General features: G+C 50.2%; 1 protein-coding gene across 1 annotated transcript in view; it reads left to right on the top strand.

The window, feature by feature from the left end:
* The window catches only part of LOC128116598 (maestro heat-like repeat family member 5), an 80,851-nt gene that overhangs the window by 58,042 nt on the left and 9,529 nt on the right, over positions 1-13,280 (top strand). The window contains exons 19-21 of the mRNA XM_052747998.1: positions 462-616; positions 9,126-9,285; positions 10,300-10,481. Coding sequence (XP_052603958.1) covers positions 462-616; positions 9,126-9,285; positions 10,300-10,481 — 497 coding nt within the window. The remainder of the gene's footprint in view (positions 1-461; positions 617-9,125; positions 9,286-10,299; positions 10,482-13,280) is intronic.

Below are 13,280 nucleotides of genomic sequence, written 5' to 3'. Positions count from 1 at the left end.
AATAGATGGATGGAGGGATGGAGGGAAGGATGGAGGGAGGGATGGATGGATGGATGGATGTGACTTAAGGGAGCCCTATGTCACTTATCGATTAAGTGCAGCTATGGACCACAAAGGGATAAGGTGACACAGGGAAAAACAGACCAGAACTTCTAGAGCTTGTGGTCTGATGGGGTGACAACATACAGACAGAGGTGGACAGAATGGCCCAGTAGGTGGAGGGAGAGAGAGACAGAGAGAGAGAGAGAGAGAGAGAGAGAGAGAGAGAGAGGGAGAGAGGAGAGAGAGAGAGAGAGTAATGAACCCTATAGGGTGAGAAGCGTGCCCCAGCAAGAGACAGCTGATGCCAGCTCCTCCAAATGCCTCAGAATGCTGTACCGGGCCCTCCCTTCAGGCCAGGTGTGCAGAGTAGGTGGGCTCTCCCCATCAGACCCCTCCCACTACTCCCTGTCTCTGAACAGGTTGGTAAAATGGGCCAGGCCATCCACCACCACCTCTGTGCCATCCAAATGCCCCAAGCCAAGGAGAGTGTCCTGCATGTCATCACCTTACTGGCACGGAACCACATCCCTGAGCTGGTGGCTGCCTTCCTAGACTTTTCCACTCCTCTGGACAGGTACCTAGCCCTCTCCTCCTTACTGACCCCATTACTTACCCTCCATCCTTCCCCAAGCCAGGGTCACAGCTTCTGCCCTCCTGTCTGTCCATCACAGACCACAGGAACCCTGAGTGCTTGGTTGTAGGGAGGGAGTCAGCGCCTCTGTTCATTTAGACTTGCCTCCTGTAGACAGTCCACAGAAATACCTGCCCCAGCCTCCACCACCCATGCTAAGTGGTCGCTAATTCCCGAGTGCTCCTGCTGGGACCCCTGCTAACCACAAAGCCTAGCCATCCATTAGTGTGGACCCCTCTGACTTGTCCTGATGCTGTTCGTTCTCTTCTTCCTGCTCTTTCCAATAGCCCCCTGCAGTCACCTCAGCCCTCTCAGGTGGGCCTGGCTTTTCTCCCATACCACAGGACCCCTGAGTCTGGGGCTAGACCAGGATTCTTGTAACTGTCCATGTCCCTCCTCTCTAAAATCCCACCTCTGGATCCCATATCCTCAGTCTACAGCACCCACCATTCATCTGCCACACCTGGACGAGTCACCACCCCTCACTTCTTGATAGGGTAGCTTCTGCTCAAAGATAGACTACGCTTTGCTTTCTCAGACTCTTTCCAGACTAGAATTCCCCTCTGCCCCTCACCCAAACTTCTGCTTGGATCTCTTTACTCCCTCCAAGATCCAGCAAGCCTCTACCTGGTGGGACCAGCATGCTGCTGTCCTACCTCCCTACTCACCCTCCCCCTGTCCTTATCCAGTTCCTCCTTCCCAGATCGGGTTCCACCTGGCATACCCAGGTCTTTGCCCTGGGTGCTGACTTGGCTCCACACTGCTCTGGGAACTCTGGAAACCTGTGAGAGAGCTCCTCCAAAGCCTAGAGTCTTCTCCAGGGAGAATTCTCACCTCAGCAGGGAGGTGTCCTATTTCCATTAGCAACTTGTACTTCCATTGTGTGCAAATGCAAATGCTGTTCTCTCATCTCTGGACTGTCTGGTTCCTTTAAGACGCTGTTGTGAAACGTCGCCTGGGTCCTCAAGAGAAAAGTACATTTCTGTCATCTCGGTGTGGAGTCTAATATATTCACCAGATTCACCTCACTTTTTTTTTTTTTTAAGTTGCATTTTATTTTGTGGAGAAAAGTTGTCCAGCAGAGGACAACTTGTTGGAGTCCGTTCTCTCCTTCATTGTATGAGTCCTGGAGCTAGAACGCAGCAGGCTTTTGGCAAGTACCTTTACCTACCGAGGGTATCAATGACCCAGATTTTGACAATTGCTTTGTAAGTTACTTGGTCATGTTGCCTGGATGATATTTTCTCTCTCTCTCTCTCTCTCTTTGAAACCTAGGTCTTTTACCAGGTGAGGTATACCAGCCTAATTTTCCCAAGCATCTGGTGCACATTTGATTATGTTCTTATTTCGTTCTTATTTCTGGCAAGTTTACTTGACTGTGTTGAAAGTTGGTCTCTGCCCAGGTCGTAATCTCTGGTCCGATGCTACTTTTCTCCCACCTTCATGGTCACACCTGCTGATGTTCCTGGCTTTCCCCTAAACTCACTGTCTTCTTCATGTCACTCTTCTGCCTTGCCTGAATGTCCCTTATTAAATGTCCATCTGAGTCAGACCTCTCTTGGCCACCCTTTAATTTTTCCCCATTTCCGAGATTTCCTCATGTGTGTAATACACACATATGCATATGATGTGGATGTGGATGTGGAGACCAGAAGCTGACACTGAGTCTTCCTCAATCTCTCTCCACCTTCTTCTGAGGCAGAGTCTCACAGTTAAAACAAGAGTTCGCCAATATGGCTAGTCTCTGCCTTCCAAGGACTGGAATTACAGGTGGGCTGCCACACCCACTGGGCATTTATGTGGGTATCTGGGTATCTCTAGTCCTTACTCTTGCAAAGCAAGCTCTTTAAACCACTGAGCCATCACCCAGCCTCGAAAGTCCAGCTTGTTTGTTTGTTTGTTTGTTTGTTTGTTTGTTTTTGAGACAAGTCTTGCCAGGCTGACCTTGAACTCTTCCTCCTCCTCTGTCTCACTCCTTGAGTTCTAGGATAACCTAACAAGTTATTGTTTGATTCTTTCTATTTCTTTCCTAAGTTCAGTCAGTTCTTTTCAGGTCCTACTGAAGATTTGTCCTTTCTTGAGCATATTCAAGGTGGCTAAGGCTCTGAGTACTTCTCGCTGTGGAGTGAGTGAATGAGTGAGTAAGTGAGTCCAGGATGGCTCTATAGTACTAGCACTCTAAGGCCATCTTCACTTTGTTGACTCATTGCTTCTAGTTTTTGCAATAAACTGTAGAGCTGTTTGTCTTAGTCAATGTTTTATTGCTGTGAAGAGACATCATGACCAAGGCAATTTATCAAGGAAAGCATTTCATTGGGGGCTTACTTACAGTTTCAGAGGGTTAGTCCATTATCATCATGGTGGGGAGCATGGTGGCAGGCAAGTGTGGTACTGGAGAAGTAGCTGAGAGCTACATCCTGATCCATAGGTCAAGAGAGAGACTGACACTGGGGCTCGCTTGAGCTTATGAAACCTCAAAGCCCATCCCCAGTGACACACTTCCTCCAACAAGGACACACCTCCTAATCCTTCTCAAGTAGTGTCACTCCCTAATGACCAAGCATTCAAATATGTGAGCCCATGGAGGGGGGGCATTCTAATTCAAACCACCACACTGTTCATTTTGGAGCTGCTGGAGTGTTTCAGGGGATTTCAAGTTCAATGGCGCCATCATCTGTCAGTACAGCAAAAGCTGGGCCATCTAGAAGACGTTGGGCTTGGTGGTAGGCACCAGCACCTATGCCCTCTAGTTCTTTGGGCTTCTTTTCTCTGCCAGGAATGGGGAGTAAGACACATACACGCTGATCACGCCTGCAGACAGACAATCGCAAGCAGTGCTGAGGAACGGACGGAGGTGCTCCGACCTCCGGAGTTCTCTCTCCTCTGGTGTATTTTAAGACTTCAAGGGGATTCATCTTCCTGAAGGTGATTTGGACCCAGTCTGAGCTTTCCATTTGCCCTATGTCCACTTCCCCAAAGTTTCTCTTATCTGCTCCTGTCTGTCACAGAGCCCTGAAGTAGGCGGTGGAGCTTGTCCACTAGGGCTGGTGTTTTTCCCTTTACTCCCAGTGAAGAGGCCACAGTGACACTGTTCCCGCGGAGCTCTGTGCTGTCTTTCAGAGAATCTGGGAAAGTGCAGATCTCAGCAAGCAGCACCTTTTCCGAGGCCGGGCACTCCACGGTTCCGTCTCACTGCTAGAATTTATATGTTCCTTCCTCAGTCCCAAGCACTGTCCCCATGATAACATTTACAAAGCCTGAGTGCGCTGCACACCAATGGAGCCTCTCCTGGATAGATTTATCTGGATTTTCATCAGCTTCTGCCAGTCACCTGGGCATGATCACTTGTGATGGTTTTAAGCATAAAAGTCCCTGCTAGACAGTTTGGGGGCTGCACTGATGGTGGGAATTTGGACATGGAAATAGACTTTATGGCTCAGATTCCCAGGACAAAACCCTTCTCCCACCTACAGTGATGAAGCTGGGGTGGGAGGATCCTCTCTTTTTCTGCAGGGCAGAGATCTATTCGCTTATCGCTTCCTATTTCTCTTCCCTAAACTATGCACGTAACTCTATGGAGCGATCACCTATTAGGTGCCCATCATGGGCAATCTTTCTTTTAAAAAAAGATGCATGTCATAGCTAAATATGGTGGTGAACACCTAGAATCCGAGCACTCAAGAAGCTGAGATAGGAGGATTACAACTTTAAAGAGAGTCTATGTACAGACCCTGTCCCTAAAGGGAAAAAAATTGCCACCTGGCCTGAGTGGGGAATAAAAATGTCAGGAGTGGTAAGACAGGAGTTTCCTCCTCCTCCTCCAAGTTCAAAGACGGCCAGATCTGCATAGCAAAGTCCAGACTAGTCAGGGAGACAAGAAAGACCCTGTCTCAAAAATGTACCCATCCCAACGGTGCAGTGTGTGCTGAAAGCGTAAACCGTACAATATGAACTCTTCCAATGTCTTTCTTCTCGCCTGGCTTTGTTTCCCTCTGGCTTCGTGTTTAAATTTTATGATGTCTCACTGCAGCTCTTTCCTCTTCGATGTTCTGTGGTGCTAATGTTGTGAATGCCAAGGGTCCTCTTCACTGTAGGTGAACATTTAATTATTTCCCACTAGAGACCTTGACGAACAGTGCGTCTTGTGAACTTTGCTTGCGTGTGTCCTAACATACTGGAGAACTGGATTTCCCCTGTGTGATGTGTGTGGGGTAGGGGGAGGGTGTTATTAGGGACAATACCCCTAAAAGAGAAAGCTGTGCTGTGCCCCCGCTCCATGGACATGCAAGGAGGTGTAAAGCATTTCCCAATGTGCTCCTGCTGAGTCCCACTCCAGGGACAGACTGCTATTCTCTGAGCATCCCTCTTGCTCCACAGCTTCTGGTGCTCAGCACCTGCATTTTAGCCAATCATCCATGTTTTGGCCAATTTGATAGGTGCTGGTCAGCTTATACTATTCGTTGTTACTTCCATTGATTGAGCTTGACTTGACATCTTCCCGTTCCATTTTTCTTTTGTGTATGTGTGTACAAACGTGTGTGTGCATGTCTGCATGGGCACGTGTGTGGACGGGTGTAAATGTGGAAGACTGAGGTTCATGTCAGGAATCATCTTCAATCGCTCTTCAACCTTATTCATTGGATCAGCATCTCTCAATCAAGCCAAGAGCTCACTGACATGGCTAATCTCATTAGCCAGCTTACTCTGGGGACCCTCTGTCTTAGCCCTTGGGGGCTGGGATTACTGATGGATCACCACACCCACCTGGCATCTCTGTGGTTTCTGGGGATCCAAATTCTGGTCCTCACACTTGCTTGGCAAGCACTTAACCACTGAGCCGCCTTGCATCTTCCATTGCTTCTTGCTATTTGGCAGTGAGACTGTGCAAAGGGCCTGCTCGATTTTTCTGCTGGGTGTCCCTCTTTATGACATACAATATGAGAATCTTTCCTGAAAGCTGGGCACGGACCCTTCTTGCCTGCCATGTTAGGAATATCTTCTCCCATACAGCGGCTGCTTTCCCATCCCCACCACGTCCTTTTGTGAGCAAGTACCAACTCACACTGTCCTTACGCACTGTCGTCTTGTTCGTTCGTTTGTTTTTGTTTGTTTGTTTGTCGAGACAGGGTTTCTCTGTGTCACCCTGTCTGTCCTGGAACTCAATCTGTAGACCAGGCTGGCCTCAAACTCAGAAATTCACCTGCCTCTGCCTCCTGAGTGCTGGAATTAAAGGCATGCGCCACCACCGCCCGGCTATGCACTGTCTTCTAAGGTCTCTTGTTGGCCTTCAAGGTGACCTCTCCAGTCCATCCGGAATGATTGCATATGATGCAGATATGGTCCCAGAAAGCCAGCTCACTCCTCTCTCTGCTCAGCATTCCTCACAAATCAAGCACTTCTTGCCCTCAAAGGGCTCTACTTTTCCATCCCCAGGCCAACCCAGAGTTCGAATTGTGACAGCTTGGTAGCAATTGTCCTCTACAGAGCAGCCTTTCCTCTGACTTTCCAAGAATGTCTTCTCTACTCTTGACCCTTTGCATTTCCACAAAACACTAAGAGTCAAGCGCCCAGAATGCCTTCCTTCTCCTCTGCCTTTGATGGCTGCTTTTACTCGAGTGTTCAGAAGCACTAGGTGAGGAGCTGGAGAGATGTCTCAGTGCTTACAAGCATTTGCTGCTCTTTTGGAGGACTACAGTTTGGCTCCCAGCACCAGTGAGTTCACACTGCCCAATACTTAGACTCCTCTAACCCTAGCCTAGCCACAGCAGTTCCTTTTGTTGGTATTGCAGCTTTGACTTCTAATATGTCCACATTGTTGCTTCAGACTTGCCTTTTTCTTTACTTTATTTTTAACGTGTGTTTTGTGTGTGTGTGTGTGTGTGTGTGCGTGTGTGCGCGCGCGCATGCGCGCGCGCACATGGGGGTGCCTATGGAGTCCAAAAGAGGGCATCCTATCATCTGATGCTAGAGTTATGGATGCTTGTGAGGCCCCATGTGAGTGCTGGGAACCCAACTTAGGTCATCTGTAAGAGCAAGGGCTCTTAACCATAGAGCCATCTCTCCAGCACCCAGACATGTCTATTGTAGATAGAATTTTATCAAGTGTGTCATAATCAGTCTTTGTCTTTGGTTGGAGTACATGTCCTATTTGCATGTACTGTAACTGTCAAAGTGTTCAGGATTGACTTTTCTGTCCTTACTCTTCCCATCAATGTGTTCGGGAATGACTTTGCTATCCTTACTCTTCCCATTAATGTGTTCAGGAATGACTTTGCTATCCTTACTCTTCCCATCAATGTGTTTGGGATTGACTTTGCTATCCTTACTCTTCCCATCAATGTGTTTGGGATTGACTTTGCTATCCTTACTCTTTCCAGACAAGTAAAGGACCTTCAAAGTCCTCTTGTGAACTGCTATGGCCCTGTGTGAATGCCTGGACTGTCCCCCGGGTATTGCACCTTCCAAGTTCCTCTACACTAAAACATGTGTCGCAACTTCATTCTTACGGCTGGGCAGTGTTGCCCTGTGTGTACTCTGTAGTGGGTGTGTGTATATCATTGTGTGACCGTGCCACATTTGGCTCATCAGTTCATCTGCTGATGGACATCTAGGTGATCTACACCTTTTTTTCTGCATGAGCAATTTGCTGTCAACACTGGCAATCAAGAATTCCACCTTCTGCATCCGCAGCTCCCACATCTATGGAGTCAGAATATTTCTCCAGAAACACTATGCTTATGCTGACCCTGCACAGGCTCGTCATTACTCCCCAAGTGATGCAGCTTAATGACTGCTTGCATGGAATCTGCCTCATATTAGGTAGTCCATATAATGGGGATGGAGGTTAAAGGATACCTGGAAAGGGGGATTGTAAAGTATATGCAAGGAGTTCACCATGTTATACAAGGGACTTGTGCAGGGTTTATGCTGGTTTGGATTGGATTTTTGAGACGGGGTCTCACTGTAGGCTAGACTGGTCTAGAACTCACTGTGTATCCCAGACTATACTCACACCCTTACAATCCTCCTGTTTCAGCCTCCCAAGTTCTGGAATGACAGACATAGGCCACCATGCCCAGCTAGAGCATCCACAGATTTTCATACCCAAAGGAGATCCTTGCTGACACTATGGGACAACTGCGTATGTTTGATCTGTTCTCTGATTTTGGGGGTCCCTGCGTTTAGGGAAAGTACAAGGCAGCATGGCAATGTCACATCTAATCCCGCCCCTCCACCCCACCCCACCCCTGAGGAATTGCTACAACTTTCCAGAGCAGTTCTGCCTCTTTACACTCCCCCAGCGGTCCATGGATTCCGGTTTCCCCACATCCTCGTCAAGGCTTGTGCCGTTCGCTCCTTGGACCACACCTGTCACAGTGGGAGTGAAATAATATGAACTGGTTCCCACTGGTGTCCGCGTCTTCCCAGTGCTTCTTCCTTGGCCAGGCATCTCTCTTGTTTTGAGAAGTGTCTTTTCAAGCCTGTGGGTTGGTGGATTCTGGCTGTTTCCCTTCTCTCTTACTCTCTGCCCCCATCCCTCCTGAGCCTGCTTAGATCTGCTGCTCCCACTGCAGCTGAGATGAAACTGCTCTTATCAACAGCTTCACGTGGCTGGGGCCATCCCCGCCTTGGTTAGCTGTCTGCCATCCGCCTTTCATGCTGCAAATGCTTTCCCATTGGCTCCTGGGTTTCCCTCCTTCCTTTTCCCACCGTGTTCCCCACTGGGCTGTCACCCCTAAGACTTCAAGGATTTTTCTCAATGCTGCATGTCTCGCTCCCCTGAATGTTGCCTTCAACATGCTCGGCACGAAGGTGCCGGTGGGGAGACAGCAGCCCCAGGGAGCAGATTGAAAGTCTCACCCTCCAGGCTCTCAGATGCAGGGAGGGCTCGGGCTCTCTCTCTCTCTCTCTCTCTCTCTCTCTCTCTCTCTCTCTCTCTCTCTCTCTCTCTCACCTCCTGATGCAGTCATCCTGTGGCCACACTGGAGAAGACTCCTAGGATTTTCTGTGCCCACCTAGCAAGTATCAGCTGGGACTGGGGTGATTTCCACAGGGCCTTAAGGGTGGCCCCCTCGGGTCTGCCTTGCCACTTATGAGGCCACTCCACTATGTCCTTCCTGGTCTTGCCCCAAAGGGCCCTTTCCACCCAACACTAAAGCCCAAAGGACACTAGGGTAAGACTCAGGGGACATCATAGTTCCCTCTCATGACAGCTCTTGCCTGCCCTCCTTGCCTTGGACCTCAGATGGCTGCAGGGTCAGTGCCCAGATACCAAACAGGACCATGATCTGAGTAAGCCTCTCTCTGCAGACCTCAGCATCCACCTCCCTGCAAAGTAAACACAAGGTCACCCTGCCCTTCACTGGGGCCCTAGATAGACATAGAGCCTACTAGCCAAGTCAAGCAGACCTGAGCCGCAGCATGGCACTCACAGCACACCCCCCATCCACAGCCATTCCTTTCGCCTGTGGAGGGCCCTGGGAGCTGAAGAGCCTGCCAGCCATTTGGTTCTGACTGTGCTGATGGCGTGGATGCAGAAGAGGCCTCTGCCTTCTAGTGCCAGCAACAGCAGCCCCTGTCCCGTGAAGAAGCCTCATTTGCGTTCATTGGCCGTGAGTCTCTGACCTCACCTCTGGCAGGCAGCTGTGTGAGCGCATGGGTCAGTATGCTAGTCTTCAAGGAAGAGGGCTGAGACCCAGGCCACTCCTATCTGGAGAAGAAGAGCATGGGGCAGCCCAGCCCATAGACTGATCCCACAGTCCTTGGCTCAGTTCCCAGGGACCTGGCTCAGGACTCTGAGCCCTCAGCAAGTCATGAGGATCTGTCTGACTTACTGCTAAAGGGACTGTAGAAGGCAGCCTTGGAGAGGAGGGGCCTCCGGCAATGTACAAACAGAAGCCTAGCACTTGGGGCTCAAAGCCATGCCCCGTATTGGGATCATAGATTCTGGACGAGCCATAGCATTGGCAGCAACACTGTCCCTATAGGATCCTCTCTCCAGTTTTCTCCATTAGCCCACACCGTATTTGCACACCCTGGAACAGGACGCCTGCTTGCTAAGGTGGCCATGTCTATACCTGTCTCCTTTGGCTGGACTCTTGCAAGGCAGTAGCTGTGCCAAACTCCATGTGGCCCTTTCTTAGACAGAGTCTTGGCCCCAAAGGCCCCTGAGTGATAGCCCAGAGCACATAGCTGCCTCCCCACACCCAAATCCTCCCTAGACTGACAACCACCTACAGACACGGTACTGAGAATATAGGAAGTGCTTAGGTTAGGGTGCACCGGTTAGGGAGCATGGGTTGGGGAGCACAGGTTGGAATGCACCTGGCTATAGAACATCAGCTAAAGAGCACAGGGCAGGGAGCACCACTGGGGAGCACCGAGGAGCACCACTGGGGAGCACTGGGGAGCATCAGGGAGACTAGAGCAGCAGGTCCAGAGGCTCTAGTGGAGGCTGTACAGGTGACATAAGCCAACACAGGTCAATTGACATTGCCTGGACACTTAGACTTGGTCTTGAGCCATCAGAACAGGGGGGAAGAGGTGTGTTTGAGTGTGCGTTTTGGCTAAACATCCCTAGCCTGGAATCCCAGCACTTCAGCTCCAAACTCATCCAACTCCAACAGGCCATGAACACAATTCACGAGCTACAGTTCGCGAGAGAATTCAAGAAAGCCGTGCGGGACACCTTTCCCCAGCTGTTCCTGGCCCTTCTGGCCCAGATGCACTATATCATGGAGCTGAACCAACCCACAGAACCTGAGCAGGAGCAGAAAGCCCAGGAATCAGCCATGCCAAGCCCCCAAAGGTGAGCCCAAGGCCTCATAGGCAGCTAACTGCCGGGCCTCACACATACCTATAAGAACACTCAGGACACACACACACACACACACACACACACACACACACACACACACACACACACAGCTGGGGTGGAGGAGCTGAGATAGCAGGATATCATCCTTCAGTTCACAGATCAGAAGTCTAAATTCAGAGGGTCTGCAGCCTTACCCTTTATTACTTCCCTGGCTTCAGCTGTCCCTGCATGACTATAATCTCAGTCTCCAACATCGCATAATCCTGTCCTCTGCCTGTGTCTAAATGCCCACTTCTTATAAGGACACCAGTCACTGAGCTGGGGCCACCCTAATAGCTTCATCTGGACCTGAAGGCATTTGCACGGTTGGTGGGGGGTGGAGGATGGGGGGAGTATCTCCAACGTATCTTTCTAAAAGGGACAATTATAGTTAATAGTCATGATCCCAAATGCCATTCATGGCTGGGATAGCAGCCAGCACAAATGATCCCAAAGACAGGTTGTGTGCTTTCTTTGTCTCCCTAGGGCTCCTGGCCCCACAGACACTTATCAAATAGGGGCCCCTGAACACAGCTACCCAGTTATGACAAGGGGCACATCTTTTTTTTGAAGGGGAGGAGAGATATCAATATAGGATGTCTCTATGTAACCCTGGCTGTCCTGGGACTCACTCTGTAGACTAGGCTGGCCTCGAACTCAGAGATCCGCCTGCCTGTGCTAGGATTAAAGGTATGTGCTGCCACACCCAGCAGAGCACCTCCTCTTGATCCATATGCTCCTTGCAATGGGTCCAGGACATAGCCATCCCTCCCTACATCATACACGTGGAACAGCAGAGGTTCGTGGTGGCTCTGATGCTTCTCTAGCCAAGAGGCACTGAGCTGAACCACAGATAACCATCCAGTCCTCGCTCATCACAGTCAATGCTGTGGCTACCAGAGTGGACCATGGATGGCTTGTCTCTGTGTAATGTCATGATCAGTAATGCCTTACCGTCAACCCGCCTGGCCAGGATGTGAGGGACATTCCGTCCTGTCACAGTCGGGGCTGACTGCTTTGGTACTGCCTTTGTACCTGGTCCTATTTCCCAAAATCCAGTAAGCCAGTCTTTAAAAACCACTGGGGCTCACTCTTTTCATTTGTTTGTGTGATGATATGCTTCATGCAATTTGTCAGTTTTAACAGCTCTCCCTAAGGCACGTCACAGGGAAAAAAAAGTCACTTCTCAGATTGCCTCTGAATTCCAATATGCGCAAAATCTCTTTTTTATTCACATCAACCGTGCAAAATGCATGAATCTTCCCTAATAAGCTAATAAAACATTCTCCTCCCAGCACACAGCAAGGTGGGGAGAATGCAAAGATGGCTGCCTCCTCCCTTCTGCTTCTCTGCCCTCCCTACTCTTGGCCAAAGCCTGCTGCCCTTGGGGCTCTGCTCACCTGAAAGTCCCCTGTCAAGACCTCCATGGACACCCCTATAAACAGCAATACCTCCCTCAGTCCCTACCCTACGCTGGGCCCTCAACATCTAACAACATCTTTCCTGGTTTGTTGCCTCCACCCCATGGGTAGAAGGTTCTAGAAGACAGGGATGTCTGTTTCCATGCCCAAGGAAGGTCCCACATTCCTGGGCTCATGGGTAGTTTTCCCTGTGGACGGAAATCCCAAGATGCATCCCTCTCACCAAGATGCATCCCTCTCCACCTCAGCTCTCCTTTCTCCACTGGCCATCCTATAAACAGGTCCTAGGGGTGGTCCTAGGAGCCAAAGGTCCTGAAACATACCCTGGGTGTAGTACATGAGCTCTGATTGGCCCAGATCCAGTCATATGCCCATCTCTGAACCAATGGAAACATCCAAGGCTCTAACTGATTAGGTGTGGCTCCCATATCCACCTGGAGCATGAACAAGACTCGGGCCTCCCTCCCTGCAGTGGAAAACAGCCTGGCTGGGACCAACCAAAGGGGCCCAAGCATGGGCAGGCCACCCAGCAGGCACATGAACAGGGGTGACAGTGGCAAGTCAGGGAAGCTGGCTGGCACTCTTTAGTCCTCAGAGGGTAGGTGGCATGAATGAGATCTATCACAGTCTAGGGCCTGACACCTTGTGCCTGGTTGACTGGCACTGTGGAGAGAAAAAAGAAGTGCTGAAGAGGGGTTATAGGAACCCACTGCTGCGCGTACCACTGGCTGTCGGGGCCCCACGGGGTGGATGGCCCAGAACACTTGATGGCGGGGCAGATGGGTCTTGACGCTGGAGGCTCCTGACATCTTACTCAGCTGGGCTGGGCCCCATAACCAGGAGTGGGGCTTTGGGGAAAGCCTGCCCTCGACAGGTGTGGGACCTCCTTGAGTCACAAATAATGCTCGCTATAGAGATTTCACCAACCCAGGTCATTTCTCGGTTGTGTCCTCCGCCAGCCTTTGGAGGACTTCCCACTGACTTCGTCGAACCATCAGGGCTGAATGCCCCACTCGTGAGACGTGTCATGTCTCTATTTCCAACTCACTCTCCGTCCTCACTCTCATCCTGGCCTCACTGTTGACCTCTGCCCTTCTAGGTCAAGGGACAAAGACTAGTGACAGAAGAAGAGAAGTGAGTACGTGGGCATGCTAGTCTCAGCACTCGGCTCCACACCTGAACCAGGTAGATCCTGAGTTCAAGGCCAGCCTCAGAAAGAGTTTGAGGCCAGCCTGAGATACATAGCAAGATCTTGTCTTTAAAAATAAAAAACAAAACAACAACAACAAAAAAAAAACCTAAATGGAGGAGAAAGCATCTCACATTCATA

This window comes from Peromyscus californicus, unplaced genomic scaffold, assembly GCF_007827085.1.
Source record: "Peromyscus californicus insignis strain IS unplaced genomic scaffold, ASM782708v3 Scaffold_20__1_contigs__length_68692818, whole genome shotgun sequence".
Classification (NCBI taxonomy): domain Eukaryota; kingdom Metazoa; phylum Chordata; class Mammalia; order Rodentia; family Cricetidae; genus Peromyscus; species Peromyscus californicus.
Note: the sequence above shows the minus strand (reverse complement) of the source record. Positions and strands in the feature narration are given on the sequence as shown.